The sequence below is a fragment of the Somniosus microcephalus genome, chromosome 4 (genome assembly GCF_052327205.1).
Source record: "Somniosus microcephalus isolate GS21.2 chromosome 4, FLI_Smic_1.0, whole genome shotgun sequence".
Taxonomy (NCBI): Eukaryota; Metazoa; Chordata; class Chondrichthyes; order Squaliformes; family Somniosidae; genus Somniosus; species Somniosus microcephalus.
The window spans coordinates 104140302-104164812 of record NC_140990.1 but is presented as its reverse complement, the minus strand read 5'-3'; the positions used below and the strand labels follow the sequence as shown (position 1 = coordinate 104164812).

General features: G+C 51.3%; 1 protein-coding gene across 1 annotated transcript in view; it reads right to left on the bottom strand.

Moving 5' to 3' along the window:
• Positions 1-2025: 2025 nt before the first annotated feature.
• The window catches only part of LOC147119639 (uncharacterized), a 34478-nt gene continuing 11992 nt past the window's right edge, over positions 2026-24511 (bottom strand). Inside the window, exons 3-7 of the mRNA XM_085985182.1 lie at positions 22491-22639; positions 20310-20461; positions 13672-13736; positions 8198-8451; positions 2026-6806 (exon numbers count right to left, since the gene is read on the bottom strand). Coding sequence (XP_085841308.1) covers positions 6621-6806; positions 8198-8451; positions 13672-13736; positions 20310-20461; positions 22491-22639 — 806 coding nt within the window. The 3' untranslated portion in view covers positions 2026-6620. The remainder of the gene's footprint in view (positions 6807-8197; positions 8452-13671; positions 13737-20309; positions 20462-22490; positions 22640-24511) is intronic.

Genomic DNA, 24511 nt, shown 5'->3' with positions numbered 1-24511 from the left:
AGGAACTGTACCCCAGTGAGAGTCAGCATCCTCAGGAACTGTACCTCAGTGAGAGTCAGCACCTTCAGGAACTGTACCCCAGTGAGAGTCAGCACCTTCAGGAACTGTACCCCAGTGAGAGTCAGCACCTTCAGGAACTGTACCCCAGTGAGAGTCAGCACCTTCAGGAACTGTACCCCAGTGAGAGTCAGCACCTTCAGGAACTGTACCCCAGTGAGAGTCAGCACCTTCAGGAACAGTACCCCAGTGAGAGTCAGCACCCTCAGGAACTGTACCCCAGTGAGAGTCAGCACCTTCAGGAAATGTACTTCAGTGAGAGTCAGCACCTTCAGGAACTGTACCCCAGTGAGAGTCAGCACCTTCAGGAACAGTACCCCAGTGAGAGTCAGCACCGTTAGGAACTGTACCCCAGTGAGAGTCGGCACCCTCAGGAACTGTACCCCAGTGAGAGTCAGCACCCTCAGGAACTGTACCCCAGTGAGAGTCAGCACCCTCAGGAACTGTACCCCAGTGAGAGTCAGCACCTTCAGAAACTGTACCCCAGTGACAGTCAGCACTTTCAGGAACTGTACCCCAGTGAGAGTCAGCACCTTCAGGAACTGTACCCCAGTGAGAGTCAGCACCTTCAGGAACTGTACCCCAGTGAGAGTCAGCACCTTCAGGAACTGTACCCCAGTGAGAGTCAGCACCGTCAGGAACTGTACCCCAGTGAGAGTCAGCACCTTCAGGAACAGGTCCCCAGTGAGAGTCAGCACCTTCAGGAACTGTACCCCAGTGAGCGTCAGCACCGTCAGGAATTGTACCCCAGTGACAGTCAGCACCTTCAGGAACTGTACTCCAGTGAGAGTCAGCACCTTCAGGAACTGTACCCCAGTGAGAGTCAGCACCTTCAGGAACTGTACCACAGTGAGAGTCAGCACCTTCAGGAACTGTACCCCAGTGAGAGTCAGCACCTTCAGGAACTGTACCCCAGTGAGAGTCAGCACCTTCAGGAACTGTACCCCAGTGAGAGTCAGCACCTTCAGGATATGTACCCCAGTGAGAGTCAGCACCTTCAGGATCTGTACCCCAGTGAGAGTCAGCACCCTCAGGAACTGTACCCCAGTGAGAGTCAGCACCCTCAGGAACTGTACCCCAGTGAGAGTCAGCACCTTCAGGGACTGTACCCCAGTGAGAGTCAGCACCTTCAGGAATGTACCCCAGTGAGAGTCAGCACCTTCAGGAACTGTACCCCAGTGAGAGTCAGCACCTTCAGGAACTGTACCCCAGTGAGAGTCAGCACCTTCAGGAACTGTACCCCAGTGAGAGTCAGCACCTTCAGGAACTGTACCCCAGTGAGAGTCAGCACCCTCAGGAACTGTACCCCAGTGAGAGTCAGCACCCTCAGGAACTGTACCCCAGTGAGAGTCAGCACCTTCAGGAACTGTACCCCAGTGAGAGTCAGCACCTTCAGGAACTGTACCCCAGTGAGAGTCAACACCTTCAGGAACTGTACCCCAGTGAGAGTCAGCACCTTCAGGAACTGTACCCCAGTGAGAGTCAGCACCTTCAGGAACTGTACCCCAGTGAGAGTCAGCACCTTCAGGAACTGTACCCCAGTGAGAGTCAGCACCTTCAGGAACTCTACCCCAGTGAGAGTCAGCACCGTCAGCAACTGTACCCCAGTGAGAGTCAGCACCTTCAGGAACTGTACCCCAGTGAGAGTCAGCACCTTCAGGAACTGTACCCCAGTGAGAGTCAGCACCTTCAGGAACTGTACCCCAGTGAGAGTCAGCACCTTCAGGAACTGCACCCCAGTGAGAGTCAGCACCTTCAGGAACTGTACCCCAGTGAGAGTCAGCACCTTCAGGAACTGTACCCCAGTGAGAGTCAGCACCTTCAGGAACTGTACCCCAGTGAGAGTCAGCACCTTCAGGAACTGTACCCCAGTGAGCATCAGCACCTTCAGGAACTGTACCCCAGCGAGAATCAAAGGTTTCTTGATGAAACATGGGATGTGCAGGATGAAAAGCTCAGTAAACAACACTGATTTCATACCTTTATTTCAACACGTGTGAAGGTTTAGCAGAGAATTGCAGCAGGTATTATTTGGGGTTTAAGACCCCTCAAATATTCCACTAAGGATTACAGATTTCACTAACTAGACAGATTCTGAGCATTTGGAAAGCATTGCCCTTCAAACACTCCCAGGGCAGGTACAGCACGGGTTAAATACAGAGTAAAGCTCCCTCTGCAGTATCCCATCAAACACTCCCAGGGCAGGTACAGCAAGTGTTAGATACAGAGTAAACCTCTCTCTACACTGTCCCATCAAACACTCCCAAGGCAGGTACAGCAAGTGTTAGATACAGAGTAAAGCTCCCTCTACACTGTCCCATCAAACACTCCCAGGGCAGGTACAGCATGGGTTAGATTCAGAGTAAAGCTCCCTCTACACTGTCCCATCAAACACTCCCAGGGCAGCGACAGCACGGCTTAGATACAGAGTAAAGCTCCCTCTAAACTTTTCCATCAAACACTCCCGGGGCAGGTACAGCACAGGTTAGATACAGAGTAAAGCTCCCTCCACACTTTCCCATCAAACACTCGCAGGGCAGGTACAGCATGGGTTAGATACAGAGTAACGCTCCCTCTACACTGTCCCATCAAACACTCCCAGGGCAGGTACAGCAATGGGTTAGATACAGAGTAATGCTCCGTCTACACTGCCCCATCAAACACTCCCAGGGCAGGTACAGCACGGGGTTAGATAGAATAAATCTCCCTCTACATTGTCCCATCAAGCACTCCGAGGGCAGCTGCAGCACAGGGTTAGATTCGGAGTAAAGCTCCCTCTACACTGTCCCATCAAACACACCCAGGGCAGGTACAGCACGGGTTAGATACAAAGGAAAGCTCTCTCTACACTGTCCCATCAAACACTCCCAGGGCAGGTACAGCACGGGTTAGATACAGAGCAAAGCTCCCTCTACACTGTCCCATCAAACACTCCCGGGGCAGGTACAGCACGGGTTAGATACAGAGCAAAGCTCCCTCTACACTGTCCCATCAAGCACTCCGAGGGCAGATACAGCCCGGGTTAGATACAGAGTAAAGCTCCCTCTACCCTGTCCCATCAAACACTCCAGGGCCGGTACAGGACGGGTTAGATACAGAGTAAAGCTCCCTCTACACTGTCCCATCAAACACTCCCAGGGCAGGTACAGCATGGGTTAGATACAGAGTAAAGCTCCCTCTACACTGTCCCATCAAACACTCCCAGGGCAGGTACAGCATGGGTTAGATACAGAGTAAAGCTCCCTCTACCCTGTCCAATCAAACACTCCAGGGCCGGTACAGGACGGGTTAGATACAGAGTAAAGCTCCCTCTACACTGTCCCATCAAACACTCCCAGGGCAGGTACAGCATGGGTTAGATACAGAGTAAATCTCCCTCTACACTGTCCCATCAAACACTCCCAGGGCAGGTACAGCACGAGTTAGATGCAGAGTAAAGCTCCCTCTACACTGTCCCATCAACAGCTCCCAGGGCATATACAGCATGGGTTAGATACAGAGTAAATCTCCCTCTACACTGTCCCATCAAACACTCCGAGGGCAGATACAGCACGAGTTAGATACAGAGTAAAGCTCCCTCGACACTGTCCCATCACACACCCGCGGGGCACGTACAGCATGAGTTAGATACAGAGTAAAGCTCCCTCTACACTGTCGCATCAAACACACCCAGGGCAGGTACAGCATGGGTTAGATACAGAGTAAAGCTCCCTCTACACTGTCCCATCAAACACTCCCAGGGCAGGTACAACAAGGGTTAGATACAGAGTAAAGCTCCCTCTACACTGTCGCATCAAACACACCCAGGGCAGGTACAGCATGGGTTAGATACAGAGTAAAGCTCCCTCTACACTGTCCCATCAAACACTCCCAGGGCAGGTACAGCACAGGTTAGATACAGAGTAAAGCTCCCTCTACACTGTCCCATCAAACACTCCCGGGGCAGGTACAGCATGGGTTAGATACAGAGTAAAGCTCCCTCTACACTGTCCCATCAAACACTCCCAGGGCAGGTACAGCATGGGTTAGATACAGAGTAAAGCTCCCTCTACACTGTCCCATCAAACACTCCCAGGGCAGGTACAGCATGGGTTAGATACAGAGTAAAGCTCCCTCTGCACTGTCCCATCAAACACTCCCAGGGCAGGTACAGCACAGGTTAGATACAGAGTAATGCTCCCTCTACACTGTCCCATCAAACACTCCCAGGGCAGGTACAGCACGGGTTAGATACAGAGTAAAGCTCCCTCTACACTGTCCCATCAAACACTCCCAGGGCAGGTACAGCACGGGTTAGATACTGAGTAAAGCTCCCTCTACACTGTCCCATCAAACACTCCCAGGGCAGGTACAGCACAGGTTAGATACAGAGTAAAGCTCCCTCTACACTGTCCCATCAAACACCCCCAGGGCAGGTACAGCATGGGTTAGATACAGAGTAAAGCTCCCTCTACACTGTCCCATCAAACACTCCCAGGGCAGGTACAGCACGGGTTAGATACAGAGTAAAGCTCCCTCTACACTGTCCCATCAAACACTCCCAGGGCTGGTACAGCACGGGTTAGATACTGAGTAAAGCTCCCTCTACACTGTCCCATCAAACACTCCCAGGGCAGGTACAGCATGGGTTAGATACAGAGTAAAGCTCCCTCTACACTGTCCCATCAAACACTCCCAGGGCAGGTACAGCACGGGTTAGATACAGAGTAAAGCTCGCTCTACACTGTCCCCATCAAACACTCCCAGGGCAGGTACAGCACGGGTTAGATACTAAGTAAAGCTCCCTCTACACTGTCCCATCAAACAATCCCAGGGCAGGTACAGCACGGGTTAGATACAGAGTAAAGCTCCCTCTACACTGTCCCATCAAACACTCCCAGGGCAGGTACAGCACGGGTTAGATACAGAGTAAAGCTCCCTCTACACTGTCCCATCAAACACTCCCGGGGCAGGTACAGCATGGGTTAGATACAGAGTAAAGCTCCCTCTACACTGTCCCATCAAGCACTCCCAGGGCAGGTACAGCATGGGTTAGATACAGAGTAAAGCTCCCTCTACACTGTCCCATCAAACACTCCCAGGGCAGGTACAGCATGGGTTAGATACAGAGTAAAGCTCCCTCTACACTGTCCCATCAAACACTCCCAGGGCAGGTACAGCACAGGTTAGATACAGAGTAATGCTCCCTCTACACTGTCCCATCAAACACTCCCAGGGCAGGTACAGCACGGGTTAGATACAGAGTAAAGCTCCCTCTACACTGTCCCATGAAACACTCCCAGGGCAGGTACAGCACGGGTTAGATACTGAGTAAAGCTCCCTCTACACTGTCCCATCAAACACTCCCAGGGCAGGTACAGCATGGGTTAGATACAGAGTAAAGCTCCCTCTACACTGTCCCATCAAACACTCCCAGGGCAGGTACAGCACGGGTTAGATACAGAGTAAAGCTCGCTCTACACTGTCCCCATCAAACACTCCCAGGGCAGGTACAGCATGGGTTAGATACTAAGTAAAGCTCCCTCTACACTGTCCCATCAAACAATCCCAGGGCAGGTACAGCACGGGTTAGATACAGAGTAAAGCTCCCTCTACACTGTCCCATCAAACACTCCCAGGGCAGGTACAGCACGGGTTAGATACTAAGTAAAGCTCCCACTACACTGTCCCATCAAACACTCCCAGGGCAGGTACAGCACGGGTTAGATACTAAGTAAAGCTCCCTCTACACTGTCCCATCAAACACTCCCGGGGCAGGTACAGCACGGGGTTATATACAGAGTAAAGCTCCCTCTACACTGTCCCGTCAAACACTCCCAGGGCAGGTACAGCATGGGTTAGATACAGAGTAAAGCTCCCTCTATACTGTCCCATCAAACACTCCCAGGGCAGGTACAGCACGGGTTAGATACAGAGTAAAGCTCCCTCTACACTGTCCCATCAAACACTCCCAGGGCAGGTACAGCACGGGGTTATATACAGAGTAAAGCTCCCTCTACACTGTCCCGTCAAACACTTCCAGGGCAGGTACAGCATGGGTTAGATACAGAGTAAAGCTCCCTCTACACTGTCCCATCAAACACTCCCAGGGCAGGTACAGCACGGGTTAGATACAGAGTAAAGCTCCCTCTACACTGTCCCATCAAACACTCCCAGGGCAGGTACAGCACGGGGTTATATACAGAGTAAAGCTCCCTCTACACTGTCCCATCAAACACTCCCAGGGCAGGTACAGCATGGGTTAGATACAGAGTAAAGCTCCCTCTACACTGTCCCATCAAACAGTCCCAGGGCTGCTACAGCACGGGTTAGATACAGAGTAAAGCTCCCTCTACACTGTCCCATCAAACACTCCCAGGGCAGGTACAGCACGGGTTAGATACAGAGTAAAGCTCCCTCCACACTGTCCCATCAAACACTCCCAGGGCAGGTACAGCACGGGTTAGATACAGAGTAAAGCTCCCTCTACACTGTCCCATCAAACACTCCCAGGGCAGGTACAGCACGGGTTAGATACAGAGTAAAGCCGAATATCACGTGTTGCTGCGTAGCATGTTCTCTGCCTAATTAGAAGGCAGCTTTTCGATCTGCTTGACACGCGCTAAGCAGGCTGCCTCCTGGATGGCCCATTGCTCCTGGGTCAGATCTCTGGGATCCTCATACAGGACCTTGTTGTAGAGCTGATTGATCCGTATTTCTTCGAACTGCATCTTCACCTGTTTACATCTTGAGGAAAAGCTTTCCCAATTCTGTCGGAAACAGAGCAAAGGTGAGCAGAGACAACAGCGGGGCTTCTCGCACCCCTCCCCCCACTCCCCATTACACAGGGAAGCCCCAGCGTGGGAACATCAGTATGAGTTGGGGTAACACGAGGACAATCCCACCAGAGAGGGAGTTACACCTGCAGAATCCCATCAGAGGGGGAATAACACCTGGACAATCCCATCAGAGGGGTAGTAACACCTGGACAATCCCATCAAAGAGGTAGTTACATTTGGACAATCCCATCAGAAAGAGGGAGTTACACCTGGACAATCCCATCAGAGAGGGAGTTACACCTGGAGAATCCCATCAAAGAGGGAGTTACACCTGGACAATCCCCTCAGAGAGGGAGTAACACCTGGACATTCCCATCAGAGAGGGTGTAACACTGGAAAATCGCATCAAAGAGGGAGTTACACCTGGACAATTCCATCAGTGGGCGAGTAACGCCTGGAGAATCCCATCAGAGAGGTAGTTACACCTGGAGAATCCCATCAGAGAGGGAGTTACACCTGGAGAATCCCATCAGAGAGGGAGTTACACCTGCAGAATCCCATCAGAGAGCGGGAGTTACATCTGGACAATCCCATCAGAGAGGGAGTAACACCTGGGCAATCCCATCAGAGAGGGAGTTACATCTGGTCTATCCCATCAGAGGGGGGGTAACACCTTGACAATCCCACCTTAGAGGGAGTTACATCTGGACAATCCCATCAAAGAGGCAGTTAGATCTGGTCTATCCCATCAGAGGGGGAATAACACGATGAAGGAGTGGCCGATATATTTCCAAGTCAGGATGGTGTGTGACTTGGAGGGGAACTTGGAGGAGGTGGTGTTCCCATGCGCCTGCTGCCCTCGTCCTTCTAGGTGGAAGAGGTCGCGGGTTTGGGAGCTGCTGCCGAAGAATCCTTGGCAAGTTGCTGCAGTGCATCTTGTAGACGGTACACACTGCAGCCACGGGGCGCCGGTGGTGGAGGGAGTGAATGTTTAAGGTGGTGGATGGGGTGCCAATCAAGGGGGCTGCTTTGTCCTGGATGGTGTCGAGCTTCGAGTGTTGTTGGAGCTGCACTCATCCAGGCAAGTGGAGAGTATTCCATCACACTCCTGACTTGTGCCTTGTAGTCATGTCTGCAAGGTACTAATTATGGATATGACCCCAGGCCCCAAAGGGTTCAGAGGTCAGTATCTGACCCATTGGCCCTTTCCAGAGACGGGAGACCTTCATCCCCTCTGTCTTGACCACCCCTGTCCCAGAGATTTGAGAGGTCAGTGTCTGACCCACTGCTCTCTCCCATCGGAGAGAGAGGAAACATCTCCTTCGTTCCCTATGGTGCAGCTCCCTAACTCCATGTCCGATATAAGCAGTCAAAGTTCCTACCTCCTCAGCCTTCTTGACGTTTTTCAATAAGCCGGGGTCCTGGCTATTCAAAAGAATCAGGACCTTTCTCCATTCTTGCTTTCGCTCCTGAAGTTTGGATCCAACTTTGTCCAGGAAACGGATGATTTCCTGGAGCACTGCCCCAGCCTGGCCCAGATACTGGGAAATCGATTTCAGATTGGTGAAGAGGTCAGGGTTTTGTTCCAGGTGGAAATCGAGCATATGGTTCGGTTCTAAACTCCAGCCAGCCACAACTAATGCAAGGAGAGAGAGGAGAGTGGTGTAAGGCACAAGGCACAAGACTATAATCAATAGCCACTTGTGTTAAAGCACTCCAACCTTCTAATAACCTTCCTCCTGAAAACATTAGGAACAGGAGGCCATTCGGCCCGTCGGACTTGCTCCGCCATTCAATTAGACTGCGGCTGATCTGTACCTCGACTCCATTTCCCCACCTTTGAGCCACAGCCCTCGATAGCCTGTGGTCAGGATTTGGAACACACTGCCTGACAGGGGGTTGGATACAGATTCAATAGCAGCCTTCAAAAGGGAATTGGATAAATACTCGAAGGCGAAACAATTGCAGTGATATGGGGGAAAGAGCGGAGGGGTGGGACTGACTGGATTGCTCCTGGAATGAGCTGGCACAGCCTCGATGGGCCGAATGGCCTCCTCCTGTGCTGTACCGTTCTATGGGTCTGTAGCCTTACCCAACAAAAAATCTATCCACCTCGGTCCTGAAAGCTTCCAGTGACTCCCCCAGCATCCACAGCCTTTTGCGGGGAGAGAGTTCCTGATTTCCACTAACCCTTTGAGTTAAGAACTTCCTGACATCACCCCTGCACGGCCTGGCTCCAATTTTATGGATTATGTCCCCCTTGTTCTGGACTCCCCCCACCAGAGGAAATAGGTTTTTTTCTATTCATTTATGGGATGTGGGTGTCGCTGGCAAGGCCAGCATTTATTGCCCATCCCTAGTTGCCCTTGAGAAGGTGGTGGTGAGCCGCCTTCTTGAACCGCTGCAGTCCGTGTGGTGAAGGTACTCCCACAGTGCTGTTAGGGAGGGAGTTCCAGGATTTTGACCCAGCGACGATGAAGGATCGGCGATATATTTCTAAGTCAGGATGGTGTGTGACTTGGAGGGGAACTTGGAAGTGGTGGTGTTCCCATGCGCCTGCTGCCCTTGACCTTCTAGGTGAAAGAGGTCGCGGGTTTGGGAGGTGCTGCCGAAGAAGCCTTGGCGAGTTGCTGCAGTGCATCTTGTAGATGGTACACACTGCAGCCACGGTGCGCCGGTGGTGGAGGGAGTGAATGTTTAAGGTGGTGGATGGGGTGCCAATCAAGTGGGCTGCTTTGTCCTGGATGGTGTCGAGCTTCTTGAGTGTTGTTGGAGCGGCACTCATCCAGGCAAGTGGAGAGTATTCCATCACACTCCTTACTTGTGCCTTGTAGATGTTGGAAAGACTTTGGGAAGTCAGGAGGTGAGACACTCGCTGCAGAATACCTAGCCTCTGACCTGCTCTTGTAGCCACAGTATTTATGTGGCTGGCCCAGTTAAGTTTCTGGTCAATGGTGACCCCTCAGGATGTTGATGGTGGGGGATTCGGTGATGGTAATGCCATTGAATGTCAAGGGGCGGTGGTTAGACTCTCGCTTGTTGGAGATAGTCATTGCCTGGCACTTGTGTGGCGCGAATGTTACCTGTATCCGTTGTTGCTCCGTATCTACCCCTACCGATCCTTTTAACATTTTAAACATCTCGATTAGCTCATCCCTCAATCTTTTATACTCGAGGGACTACAAACCTAGTTCATGCAACCTTTTCCCCATAATTTAACCCTCTAATTTGTAGGCATCATTCTGGTGAATCCACTCCAAGGGCCAATACATCCTTCCTGAGGAGCGGTGTCCAGAACAGAACGCAGTGCTCCAGATGGGGTCTCGCCAGAGCTCTGTACAACAGAAGCACAACTTCCAGCCCTTTGTATTCCAGTCCCCTCGAGAAAAAGTCCAACATCCCATTAGCCTTTTCCATTGCTTTCTGTACCTGCCCACTGGTTTTAGTGATTTATACACTTGGACTCCCAGCCCATCAGAGGATCAGAGGGACCTTGGTGTGCATGTACATAGATCCCTGAAGGCAGCAGGACAGGTAGATAAGGTGGTTAAAAAGGCATATGGGATACTTGCCTTCATTAGCCGAGGCATAGAATATAAGAGCAGGGAGGTTATGATGGAGCTGTACAAAATGCTGGTTAGGCCACAGCTGGAATACTGTGTGCAGTTCTGGTCGCCACACTATAGGAGGGATGTGATTGCATTGGCGAGGGTGCAGAGGAGATTCACCAGGATGTTACCTGGGCTGGAGCGCTTCAGCTATGAAGAGGGACTGGACAGGCTGGGGTTGTTTTCCTTAGAGCAGAGAAGGCCGAGGGGGGACCTGATTGAGGTATACAAAATTATGAGGGGCATAGATAGGGTAGATAGAAAGGAACTTTTCCCCTTAGTAGAGGGGTCAATAACAAGGGGGCATAGATTCAAGATAAGGGGCAGGAGGTTTAGAGGGGATTTGAGGAAAAACTTTTTCACCCAGAGGGTGGTTGGAATCTGGAACTCTCTGCCTGAAAGGGTGGTAGAGGCAGGAACCCTCACAACATTCAAGAAGCATTTAGATGAGCACTTGAAATGCCATTGCATACAAGGCTACGGACAAAGCGCTGGAAAATGGGATTAGAATAGACAGAGCTTGATGGCCGGCGCAGGCACGATGGGCCGAAGGGCCTCTATCCAGTTCCTAACTTCACGCCATTTAGAAAACACCCTGATCTACCTTTCTTGGGTTCAAAGTGGATGACCACGAACTTGCCCACATTGAACTCCATTTGCCAGTTTTGCCCACTCACTTAATCGGTCTATGCCCCTTTTTTTAAACCTGCTGATCCCATCTGAACTACTTCCTGGGCCTCCTAACTTAATGTCTTCTGCAAACTTGGATATACCACTCTCTATTTCTTCATCCAAGTCACTGATAAATATGGCAGACGGCACAAAGCTGGGTGGGCGTGTGTGCTGTGAGGAGGATGCCGAGAAACTCCAGGATGATTTGGACAGGTTGGGTGATTGGGCAGATGCATGGCAGATGCAGTATAATGTGGATAAATGCGAGGTTATCCACTTCGGTGGCAAAAACAGGAAGACAGATTATTATCTGAACGGCAATAGATTGGGAAAAGGGGAAGTGCAACGAGACCTGGGTGTCCTTGTGCACCAGTCGCTGAAGGTAAGCATGCAGGTGCAGCAGGCGGTTAAGAAGGCAAATGGTATGTTGGCCTTCATAGCGAGAAGATTCGAGTACAGGAGCAAGGATGTCTAGCGGCAGTTGTACAGGGCCTTGGTGAGACCACACCTTGAGTATTGTGTGCAATTTTGGTCGCCTTATCTGAGGAAGGATGTTCTTACCATGGAGGGAGTGCAGCGAAGATTCACCAGACTGATACCTGGGATGGCAGGAATGACGTATGAGGAGAGATTGGGTCGATTAGGCTTATATTCGCTAGAGTTTAGAAGAATGAGAGTGGATCTCATTGAAGCTTATAAAATTCTAACAGGACTGGACAGACTGGATGCAGGAAGGATGCTCCCGATGGCGGGGGAGTCCAGAACCACGGGTCACAGTCTAAGGATAAGGGGTAAGCCATTTAGGAGAGAGATGAGGAGGAATTTCTTCACCCAGAGAGTGGTGAACCTGTGGAATTCTCTACCACGCAAGGCAGAGGAGGCCAGTTCATTAAATATATTCAAGAAGGAGTTGGATATATTTCTTAAAGCTAAAGGGATCAAGGGGTATGGGGAGAAAGCAGGGACCGGGTACTGAACTTGGATGATCAGCCATGATCTCATTAAATGGCGGAACAGGATCGAGGGCCGAATGGCCTACTCCTGCTCCTATCTTCTATGTTCCTATGAAAAGCCGAGGCCTCACTGCAGATGCCTGATGGGACATCACTTGCCAATCTGAAGTACGTACCCTTTATTCCCCACTGTCCGTCTCCCAACCAATTTCCAACTCTACCTCCAATTCTGTGCTTTCTCTCTCGTGTTTACTAATAAACTCTTGTGCGGTACCTTATCGAATGCCTTCTGGAAGTCCATATAGATAACACCCATCGACACTCCCTGATCTACCTGATTAGTGACCTAGATCAGGCAGACATGACTTCCCCTGAACAAAGCCATGTTGGCTCTCTCTGATCAGCTTGTATTTGTTCAAATGCTCACCCATTCTATCCCACAAGACAGATCGATAAGGCCTGTAGTTACCGGATTTCTTGCTCGGTTAACTGCCCCACTGAAATGGCCACTCGGTTTGTATCAAACCCCATTAAAAAAAAGTACAATCCTTCACCTCACAGACTGCAGCGGTTCAAGAAGGCGGCTCACCACCCACCACCTTCTCGAGGGCAACTAATGGACGGGCAATAAATGCCGGCCTTGCCAGCGATGCCCACATCCTGTGAATAAATTTTCTTTTTTTTAAAAGGTAGCTAGGAAGTGGCAGACACAGTTGAATGGAAGGTAGCATAGTGGTTATGTTACTGGACTAGTAATCCGCGAGACATGAATTCAAATCCCACCACTGTAGCCAGGGAATTTAAATTCAGTTAATTAAATAAATCTGGAATGAAAAAGCTAGGGTCAGTAATGAAACTACCGGATTGTCATTAAAAAAAAAAAAACATTTGGTTCACGAATGTCCTTTAGGGAAGGAAATCTGCCGTCCTTATCCGGTCTGGCCTATAGGTGACTCCAGACCCACAGCAATGTGGTTGACTCTTAACTGCTCTCTGAAATGGCAGCTCGCCACCACCCTCTCAAGGGCAACTAGGGATGGGCAATAAAGGCTGGCCTTGCCAGCGACACCCACATCCCATAAACGAATAAAAAAAAAAGTGAGGTTGGCCATTTTGGAGTGAAAAGAACACTGGCAGGATCTGTCTGAGAGTGAAGGTGCCCAGGCGGGGGGGTGACCGAATTTAAAATCAAGGTGGTGACACTGAATGTGTATAAGACGTTGGTTGGGACTAGTGCGTGGAATTCTGCTACCCCCTTACCTTGATTATCAACAACAACCTCTTGTATAGCACGTTTAACATAGTAAAACATCCCAAGGCGCTGCACAGGAGCGTTCTCAAACAAAATTTGGCATCGAGAAACATAGAAAAATAGGAGCAGGAGAAGGCCATTCGGCCCTTCGAGCCTGCTCCGCCATTCAATATGATCATGGCTGATCCTCTATCTCAATACCATATTCCCGCTCTCTCCCCATACCACTTGATGCCTTTTGTGTCCAGAAATCTATCTATCTCCTTCTTAAATACATTCAGTGACTTGGCCTCCACAGCCTTCTGTGGTAGAGAATTCCACAGGTTCACCACCCTCTGAGAAATAAAACTTCAAATCATTCTCCAACATACCAGAATTTTTAATTCGAACTACTTCTTTCCACTCAGCCTGATGCTTCACATCCAACGTCGACCATCTAAAAAGTGAGAGAGAAATCAGAGAAAGACTTCTATACACATACACAGTGAATGAGAGAAACCCCATCGCATACAGTAAGTAAACCCCCCCGCGATGGGGCACCCCAAGCGGAGAGACCCGGCGATGGGGCACCCCAAGCGGAGAGACCCGGCGATGGGGCACCCCAATCGGACAGTCCCGGCGATGGGGCACCCCAATCGGACAGTCCCAGCGATGGGACACCCCAATCTGAGAGACCCGGCGATGGGACACCCCAATCAGAGAGACCCAATGATGGGAGACCCCAATCAGACAGTCCAGGGGATGGGAGACACAAATCGGAGAGACCTGGCAATGGGAGACCCCAATCGGAGAGTTCCGGCGATGGGAAACCCCAAACGGACAGTCCCGGCGATGGGACACCCCAATGGAGAGGCCCAGCGATGGGACACCCCAATCAGAGAGTCCCGGCGATGGGACACCCCAATCGACCATCTGAAAAGTGAGAGAGAAATCAGAGAAAGGCTTCTATACACATACACAGTGAATGAGAGAAACCCCATCGCATACAGTAAGCAAACCCCGTGATGGGACACCTTAATCGGAGAGACCCGGCGATGGGACGTCTCAATCGGACAGTCCTGGCGATGGGACACCTCAATCGGAGAGACCTGGCGATGGGACACCCCAATCGGAGCGACCCGGCGATGGGACTCCCCAATCGGACAGTCCCGGCGATGGGACACACCAATCGGACAGTACCGACAATGGGACACACCAATCGGAGAGACCCGGCAATGGGGGACCCCAAACGGACTGACCCAGTGATGGGAGACCCCAATCGGACAGTCCCAGCGATGGGCCACCCCAATCTGAGAGACCTGGTGATGGGACACCCCAATCGGACAGTCCCGGCGATGGGACCAACAATCAGACAGTCCCGGCGATGGGACAACCCAATCGGAGAGACCCGGCGATGGGGGACACCAATCTGACAGACCCGGTGACGGGACACACCAATCGGACAGTCCCGGCGATGGGACACCCCAATCGGACAGTCCCGGCGATGGGACACCCCAATCGGACAGTCCCGGCGATGGGACACCCCAATCGGACAGTCCCGGCGATGGGACACCCCAATCGGACAGTCCTGGCGATGGGACACCCCAATCGGACAGTCCCGGTGATGGGAGACCCCAATCGGACAGTCCCGGCAATGGGACACCCCAATCGGAGAGACCTGGCGATGGTAGACCCCAATCGGAGATACCCGGTGATGGGACACCCCAATCGGACAGTCCGGCGATGGGACACCCCAATTGGAGAGACCCGGCGATGGACACCCCAATCAGAGAGACCCGATGATGGGTGACCCCAATCAGACAGTCCAGGCGATGGGAGACCCAAATTGGAGAGACCTGGCAATGGGAGACCCCAATCGGAGAGTTCCGGCGATGGGAAACCCCAAACGGACAGTCCCGGCGATGGGACACCCCAGTGGAGAGACCCAGCAATGGGACACCCCAATCAGAGAGCCCCGGCGATGGGACACCCCAATCGGACAGCCCCGGCGATGGGACACCCCAATCGAAAAGTCCAGGCGATGGGACACCCCAATCGGAGAGACCCAGCGATGGGACACCCCAATCGCACAGTCCCGGCGATGGGACACACCAATCAGAGAGACCCGGCGATGGGACACCCCAATCGAGCAGTCCCGGCGATGGGACACACCAATCGGAGAGACCCGGCAATGGTACACCCCAATCGGACAGTCCCGGCAATGGGACACCCCAATCAGAGAGACCCGGCGATGGGGGACCCCAATCGGAGAGACCCGGCGATGGTACACCCCAATCGGACAGTCCCGGCAATGGGACACCCCAATCAGAGAGACCCGGCGATGGGACACCCCAAACGGAGAGACCCGGCGATGGGACACCCCAATTGGAGAGGCACGGCGATGGGACACCCCAATCGGAGAGACACGGCGATGGGACACCCCAATCAGAAAGACCCGTCGATGGGACACCCCAATCAGAGAGACCCGGCGATGGGACACCCCAATCGGACAGTCCCGGCGATGAGACACCCCAATCAGAAAGACCCGTCGATGGGACACCCCAATCAGAGAGACCCGGCGATGGGAGACCCAAATTGGAGAGTCCCGGCGATGGGACACCCCAATCGGAGAGACCCGGCGATGGGACACCCCAATCGAAAAGTCCAGGCGATGGGACCAACAATCAGACAGTCTCGGCGATGGGACACCCCAATCAGACAGTCCCGGCAATGGGACAACCCAATCGGTGAGACCCGGTGATGGGGGACCCCAATCGGACAGACCCAGCGATGGGAGAAACCCAATCGGACAGTCCCAGCGATGGGACACCCCAATCGGACAGTCTCGACGATGGGAGACCCCAAACGGACAGTCCAGGCGATGGGAGACCCAAATCGGAGAGACCTGGCAATGGGACACCCCAATGTAGAGGCCCGGCGATGGGACACCCCAATCGGAAAGTCCCGGCGATGGGAGAAACCCAATCGGAGAGACCCGATGATGGAAGACCCCAATCAGACAGTCCAGGCGATGGGAGACCCCAATCAGACAGTCCAGGCGATGGGAGACCCAAATCGGAGAGACCTGGCAATGGGACACACCAATGCAGAGGCCCGGTGATGGGACGCCCCAATCGGAGAGTCCCGGCGATGGGACACCCCAATTGGACAGCCCCGGCGATGGGACACCCCAATCGAAAAGTCCAGGCGATGGGACACCCCAATCGGAGAGACCCAGCGATGGGACACCCCAATCGAAAAGTCCGGGCAATGGGACACCCCAATCAGAGAGACCCGGCGATGGGACACCCCAATCAGAGGGACCCGGCGATGGGACACCCCAATCAGAGGGACCCGGCGATGGGACACCCCAATCAGACAGTCCCAGCGATGGGACACCCCAATCAGAGGGACCCGGCGATGGGACACCCCAATCGGGCAGTCCCGGCGATGGGACACCCCAATCGGACAGTCCCGGCGATGGGACACCCCAATCGGAGAGATCTGGCGATGGGCCACCCCAATCGAAGAGACCCGGCGATGGGACACCCCAATCGGGCAGTCCCGGCGATGGGACACCCCAATCGGGCAGTCCCGGCGATGGGACACCCCAATCGGACAGTCCCGGCGATGGGACACACCAATCAGACAGACCCAGCGATGGGACACAACAATCGGAGAGATCTGGCGATGGGCCACCCCAATCGGAGAGACCCGGCGATGGGACAATCAAATCGGAGAGACTCGGCAATGGGAGACCCCAATCGGAGAGACCCGGCAATGGTACACCCCAATCAGAGAGATTTGGAGATAGGAGACCCAAATCGGAGAGACCCGGCGATGGGACACCCAAATCGGAAAGACCCGGCGATGGGACACCACAATCGGAGAGACCCGGCGATGGGACACCCCAATCGGAGAGACCCGGCGATGGGACACCCCAATCGGAGAGACCCGATGATGGGATACCCCAATCAGACAGTCCAGGCGATGGGAGACCCAAATCGGAGAGACCTGGAATGGGAGACCCCAATCGGAGAGTCCCGGTGATGGGAGACCCCAAATGGACAGTCCTGGATATGGGACACACCAATGGAGAGGCCCGGCGATGGGACACCCCAATCAGACAGCCCCGGCGATGGGACACCCCAATCGAAAAGTCCAGGCAATGGGACACCCCAATCGGAGAGACTCAGCGATGGGACACCCCAATCGGACAGTCAATTCAATTCAATTCAATTCAAATCACTTTATTGGCATGATAAGGTACATCTTATGTTGCCAAAGCATCGAAAAACATTTATGGTTGAGCACATAAACGCAGATCTATTCATACAGTGTATAAACAGATATATCCCTGAGTGTATAAATATACATTCGTATAATTTGTATATACTCTTTTCTTAGGTTTACTGGTTGTCCCTCTGTTTATGGCAAGCTGTAACATAGTGTGCCGCCAGTGTTACACAGTTTCTCTCTTCCCCTAGTAGGTATGGGAGTTTTTGGTCGTCATTCAAATTTCTGAATTCAGGGCATATTTGTGTGAATTTTTGGTAGAAATTCTCCCTGATGCCCTGATATTTTCCACAAGCTGTGAGGAAGTGCATCTCTGTCTCCACCACTCCCTGACTGCAGTGAGAGCATATCCTGTCCTCTCTTGGCAGCCGGGTCTGTCTGTGTCTGCCTTTTTCGATCGCCAGGCTATGTTCACTAAGTCTGTACCTTGTCAAGGTTTTTCTCAGTTTGCTATCCTTTACCATGGTCAGGTATTCAGCCATGTTGTATTGTCTGTTTAGGGCCAAGTAGCAATTGAGTTTGTTTTGGGTTTTTGTTGTTTCTGCCCAATATGACAGGTATTTTTCCTTTTGCTTAGTGACAATTGTGTTGGGTCGAATTCTCTGTGCTACGATGTCACTGTCCTGGGGCTGGTTAATTTTAGTAGTGTTAGTGGTTGCTTCACTGAGTCCCAGGACTAGTTGACTGAGGGTATTCTTCTTTATGGTCCTCTCTTGGCATTTCAAGGCTTCGTAATGATAGCAGTGGGGGTTGCTCATTTTTAGGTGTTTCCAAAATTTGGTGGCTCTTTTTTGGATAGTGATTATTAATGGATATTGGCCTAGTTCTGCCCTGCATGCATTGTTTACGGTTTTCCTTTGAGTCCGGAGGATACTTTTACAGAATTCTGCATGTAGGATCTCAATTGGGTGTTTGTCCCATTTTGCAAATTCTTGTTGTGTTAGCGGTCCCCACACCTCACTGCCATAGAGTGCAATTGGTTCAATTACTGATTTGAAAATTTTGAGCCAAATGCTAATTGGGATTTCTATTTGGATTGATCTTTTAATGGCATAGAAAGCCCTTCTAGCTTTCTCTTTCAGTTCATTCACAGCCAGATGAAAATTTCCCGTAGAGCTGATTTTTATGCCCAAGTATGTGTAGTTAGTGGTTTGTTCGATTTTAGTTGTTCCTAGTGTGAAATTTATTCTGGGTCCCTGATGTCTGGATCTTTGCTGGAACACAAGGACTTTGGTTTTTTGGGGGTTTATTGTCAGGGCCCAAGTCTGACAGAATGACTGCAGCAGATCCAGGTTCTGCTGTAGACCCTCCTTAGTTGGTGACAGCAGAACCAGGTCGTCTGCATAGAGGAGGAATTTAACCTTGGATTCATATAGGGTGAGGCCGGGTGCTGTAGATTGTTCAAGTAGTTTTGCCAATTCATTTATGTAAATATTAAAGAGTGTCGGTGAGATTGGCGAGCCCTGCGTCACACCACGCCCCTGTGGGAAGTATTTTGTTTGTTTGTCTCCAATTTTAACTGCACATTTATTGTTTGTATACATTGATTTAATTACATCATATGTTTTTCCCCCTACACCACTTTCAATACGTTTCAAGAATAGACCATCGTGCCAGATGGAATCGAAAGCCTTCTGGAAATCTATAAAGCAGGCAAAAATTTTGCTTTTGTTTTGATGAACATGTTTGTCAATTAGGGTCTGTAGGGTGAAGATATGACCTGATGTTCTATAGTTTCAGAGAGGCCCGGCGATGGGACACACCAATCGGAGAGATCTGGCGATGGGACACCCCAATCAGACAGACCCGGCGATGGGACACCCCAATCGGAGAGACCCGGCGATGGGGGACCCCAAACGGACTGACCCGGTGATGGGAGACCCCAATCGGAGAGTCCCAGCGATGGGACACCCCAATCGGAGAGACCCGGCGATGGGACAACCCAATCAGAGAGTCCCGGTGATGGGACACCCCAATCGGACAGTCCCGGCAATGGGACACACCAATCGGAGAGACCCGGTGATGAGAGACGCCTAATCGGACCGTCCCGGCGATGGGGCACCCCAATCGGACAGTCCAGGCGATGGGAGACTCAAATCGGAGAGACCTGGCAATGGGAGACCCCAATCGGAGAGTCCCGGCGATGGGAGACCTCAATCGGAGAGACCCGGCAATGGGACACCACAATCGGAGAGATTCGGCGATGAGAGACCCAAATCGGAGAGACTCGGCGATGGGAGACCCCAATCGGACAGTCCCGGCGATGGGACACCCCAATCGGACAGTCCCGGCGATGGGACACCCCAATCGGACAGTCCCGGCGATGGGACACCCCAATCGGAGAGACCCGGCGATGGGACACCCCAATCGGAGAGACCCGGTGATGGGACACCCCAATCGGAGAGACCCGGCGATGGGACACCCCAATCGGAGAGACCCGGCGATGGGACACCCCAATCGGAGAGACCCGGTGATGGGACACCCCAATCGGAGAGTCCCGGCGATGGGACACCCCAATTGGAGAGTCCCGGCGATGGGACACCCCAATCGGACAGTCCCGGCGATGGGACACCCCAATTGGAGAGTCCCTGTAATGGGACACCCCGATCGGACAGTCCCTGTAATGGGACACCCCGATCGGACAGTCCCGGCGATGGGACACCCCAATCGGACAGTCCCGGCGATGGGACACCCCAATCGGACAGACCTCGTCATTCCGTGCTACCGCATTTACCTCTTCTTTATCTTATCCCCTTCCTCCACCAGCTTCTCGATCCACTCTGATATCTCCTTGGCTACGGCGCTTGAGATCGCTGTGTTTTTGGCAGTGATGGCATTTAGCAGCGAGCTGAACATCGAATCCATGTTCTCATAGGTGCTGTGTATCTTTTATGAGATAACAGTTAGAATCTGTGAACAGCCTCCTCCTGAGGCCCCCACCATTGCTGTTGCCAATCTTCAGCAATTCGATTCACTCCACGCGCGATCATAAGAATATAAGAAATGGGAGCAGGAGAAGGCCTATACCCAACCATCTTCAGCTGCTTCATCAACCCCTCCATCATAAGGGTCAGAAGTGGGGGTATTCACTGATGATTGCATTGTGTTCAGTTCCATTCGCAACCTCTCAGATAATGAAGCAGTCCGTGCCCACATGCAGCTAAATATTCAGGTTTGGGCTGATAAGTGGTGAGTGACATTTGCACCACACAAGTGCCAGGCAAGGGTTAGATACAGAGTAAAGCTCCCTCTACACTGTAGAGGGAGTGTAACCACCTTCCCTTGACATTCAAAGGCAGAATAAAGGGTTGCCCTTTTAGAACTGAGATGAGGAGGAATTTCTTCTCTCAGAGGGTCGTAAATCTGTGGAATTCTCTGCCCCAGAGAGCTGTGGAGGCTGGGTCATTAAATACATTTAAGGTGGAGATAGAGAGATTTTTGCAAGATAAGGGAGTGAATGGTTATGGGGAGCGGGCGGGGAAGTGGCTTTGAGCCCAAGATCAGCCATGATCTTATTGAATGGTGGAGCAGGCTCGAGGGGCCAAGTGGCCTATTCCTGCTCCTATTTCTTATGTTCTTATTACCATCGCCCACCATCAACATCCTGGGGGTCACCATTGACCAGAAACTTAACTGGACCAGCCACAGAAATACTGTGGCAAAGAGAGCAGGTCAGAGGCTGGGTATTCTGCGGCGAGTGTCTCACCTCCAGACTCCCCAAAGCCTTTCCACCATCTACAAGGCACAAGTAAGGAGTGTGATGGAATAACTCTCCACTTGCCTGGATGAGCGCAGCTCCAACAACACTCAAGAAGCTCGACACCATCCAGGACAAAGCAACCCGCTTGATTGGCACCCCATCCACCAACTTTAGCCATTCACCCCCTCCACCATCAGCGTACCGTGGCTGCAGTGTGTACCATCTACAAGATGCACTGCAGCAACTCGCCAAGGCTTCTTCGGCAGCACCTCCCAAACCTGCGACCACTTCCACCTAGAAGGACAAGGGCAGCGGGTGCATGGGAACACCACCACCTCCAAGTTCCCCTCCAAGTCACACACCATCCTGACCTGGAAATATATCGCCGATCCTTCATCGTCGCTGGGACTAAAATACTGCAACTCGCCGAGTCTATTCAAGGCTGAAATCGATAGATTTTTGGACTCTGGGGGAATCAAGCGATATGGAGATGGGGCTGGAAAGTGGAGTTGAGGTCGCTGATCAGCCATGATCTCATTGAATGGCGGAGCAGGTTCGAGGGCCGAATGGCCTACTGCTGCTCCTATTTCTTATGTTCTTAACTGCCTACATAACAGAACTATAATAATAATAATAATAATAATCAACTTTATTGTCATTGTTAGTGCACAAGTGCAGTACAACAAAATGTAGGCTTGCGGCTCCCGAGAGTGTACGTTTAGATTAAGACATTTAAACATTCAACATTCATTTGGCTTGTAATACATTAACATAAACATAATAAAGTGCATTGGCAGATGTGCAGGCTTTAGAGTTTATTTGTGGAGTTCAGTAGGATGACAGCCCTGGGAAAGAAGCTGTTCCTAAATCTGGTCGTTCGGGTGCGAATGCATCTGTAGCGTCTCCCAGATGGCAGGAGGGCGAACAGACTGTGGCTGGGGTGGGTAGGGTCTTTGATGATGGTCCGTGACCTCCGTAAACAGCGTTTCTGGTATATGTGCTCTATGGTCGGTAGCCGGGAGCACTGTGGGAGCACCTTCACCACATGGACTGCAGTGGATCAAGAAGGAGGCTCATCACCATTTTCTCAGGGCAATTAGTGGACAGGCAATAAACGCTGGCCTTGCCAGCGATGCCCACATCCCGTGAAATATTTTTTCCAAAGTTACGAGCCCCAAAATTGCAGTGCCGCCGGCCCCCTTGCTGGAAACATACCTGCCATAGCATGGAGCATGAGGCGTTCATCAGGACCTGATTGTTCTTCACAATGGAAGTAAAGTCGTCTGTGGAATTTAAGGCCTTCAGCACATGAAGATGAGCTGCCTGGAAAAGCAACGGCATTTTCTCAGCCGGGCCCAGGAATTCTGTTCAAGGGAAAATGGAGATTAACTTTAAATTTGTCAAATGCGAGAGGGAGGGAGGGAGACAAAGGCAGGGAGAGAAAGTCAGAGACAGCGAGAGGGAGACAGAGAGAGTAAGAGAGAGAGAGAAGCAGCACGAAGGGGAAGCTGGGCTAGAGAGAGAGAGAGACAGACAGGGTAGAGAGACAGAAAGAAAGACAGAGACAGAGACAAAGAGAGGGAGACAGAGAGAGATAAAGAGAAAACACAGAGAGAGATTCTGGTATATCTCCTCTGCACCCTCTCAAGGGTCTTCACATCCTTCCTAAAGTGTGGTGACCAGAACTGGACGCAATATTCCAGTTGTGGCCTAACCAGCGCTTTATAAAGGTTCAGCATAACTTCTCTACTTTTGTACTCAATACCTCTATTTATGAAGCCCAAGATCACATATGCTTTGTTAACCACTCTCTCAATATGTCCTGCCACCTTCAGGGACCTATGCACATTAACTCCCAGGTCCCTCTGTCCCTGCACACTCTTTAAAACTGTGCCATTAAGTGTATATTGCCTCTCCCTGTTCCTTCTGCCAAAATGCATCACCTCACACTTCTCTGTATTAAACTCCATCTGCCACTAGTCTGCCCATTCTGCTAACCTTTCTATGTCCTGTTGCAGTCGATTGGTGTCATCCTCACTGTTTGCCACACCCCCAAGTTTAGTATCATCGGCAAATGTAGAAAAGTGAAGCAAGTGTCAGTAGGGGGACATTTAGGGAACAGTGCTCATAGTATCATGAGGTTTAGATTAGTTATGGAAAAGGACAGGGAACAACCTAGAGTAAAAATACTTAATTGGAGGAAGGCAAATTTCAGTGGGTTGAGAATGGATCTGGCCCGGGTAAATTGGAATCAAAGATTGGCAGGCAAAACTGTAGTCGAACAATGGGCTGCCTTTAAAGAGGAGATGGTTCGGGTACAATCGAGGTACATTCCCACGAGGGGGAAAGGTAGGGCAACTAAAGCCAGAGCTCCCTGGATGACGAAAGAGATAGAGAGTAAGATAAAGCAGAAAAAGGGGGCGTATGACAGATGTCAGGTTAACAATACAAGTGAGAGCCAGGCTGAATATAGAAAGATCAGAGGGAAAGTGAAAAAGGAAATAAGGGGCAAAGAGAGAGCATGAGAATAGATTGGCAGCTAACATAAAAAGGAATCCAAAAGTCTTCTATAGGCATATAAATAATAAACGGGTAGTAAAAGGAAGGGCCGGGGCCAATTAGGGACCAAAAAGGAGACCTACACATGGAGGCAGAGGGCATGGCTGAGGTACTAAATGAGTACTTTGCATCTGTCTTCACCAAGTCATAGTGAAAGAGGGGGTAGTTGAGATACTGGATGGGATAAAAATTGATAAAGAGGAGGTACTAGAAAGGCTGTCTGTATTTAGTGATAAGTCACCAGGACCGGATGGGATGCCTCCTAGGATGCTGAGGGAAGTAAAAATGGAAATTGCGGAGGTACTGGCCATAATCTTCCAATCCTCCTTAGAAACGGGGGTGGTGCCATGGGGCCGGAGGATTGCAAATGTTACACCCTTGTTCAAAAAAGGGTGTAAAGATAAACCCAGCAACTACAGGCCAGTCAGTTTAACCTCGGTAGTGGGGAAGCTTTTAGAAACGATAATCCGGGACAAAATTAACAGTCACTTGGACAAGTGTGGATTAATTAAAGACAAATCGTGTTTAACTAACTTAATTAGAGCAGGACCTCAAAGGTTGTAATCTCTGGATTACTTCCGGTGGCACGTGCTAGTGAGTATAGGAATAGGAGGATAGAGCAGGTGAATGCATGGCTAAAGAGTTGGTGCAGGAGGGAGGGCTTTAGTTTCCTGGAT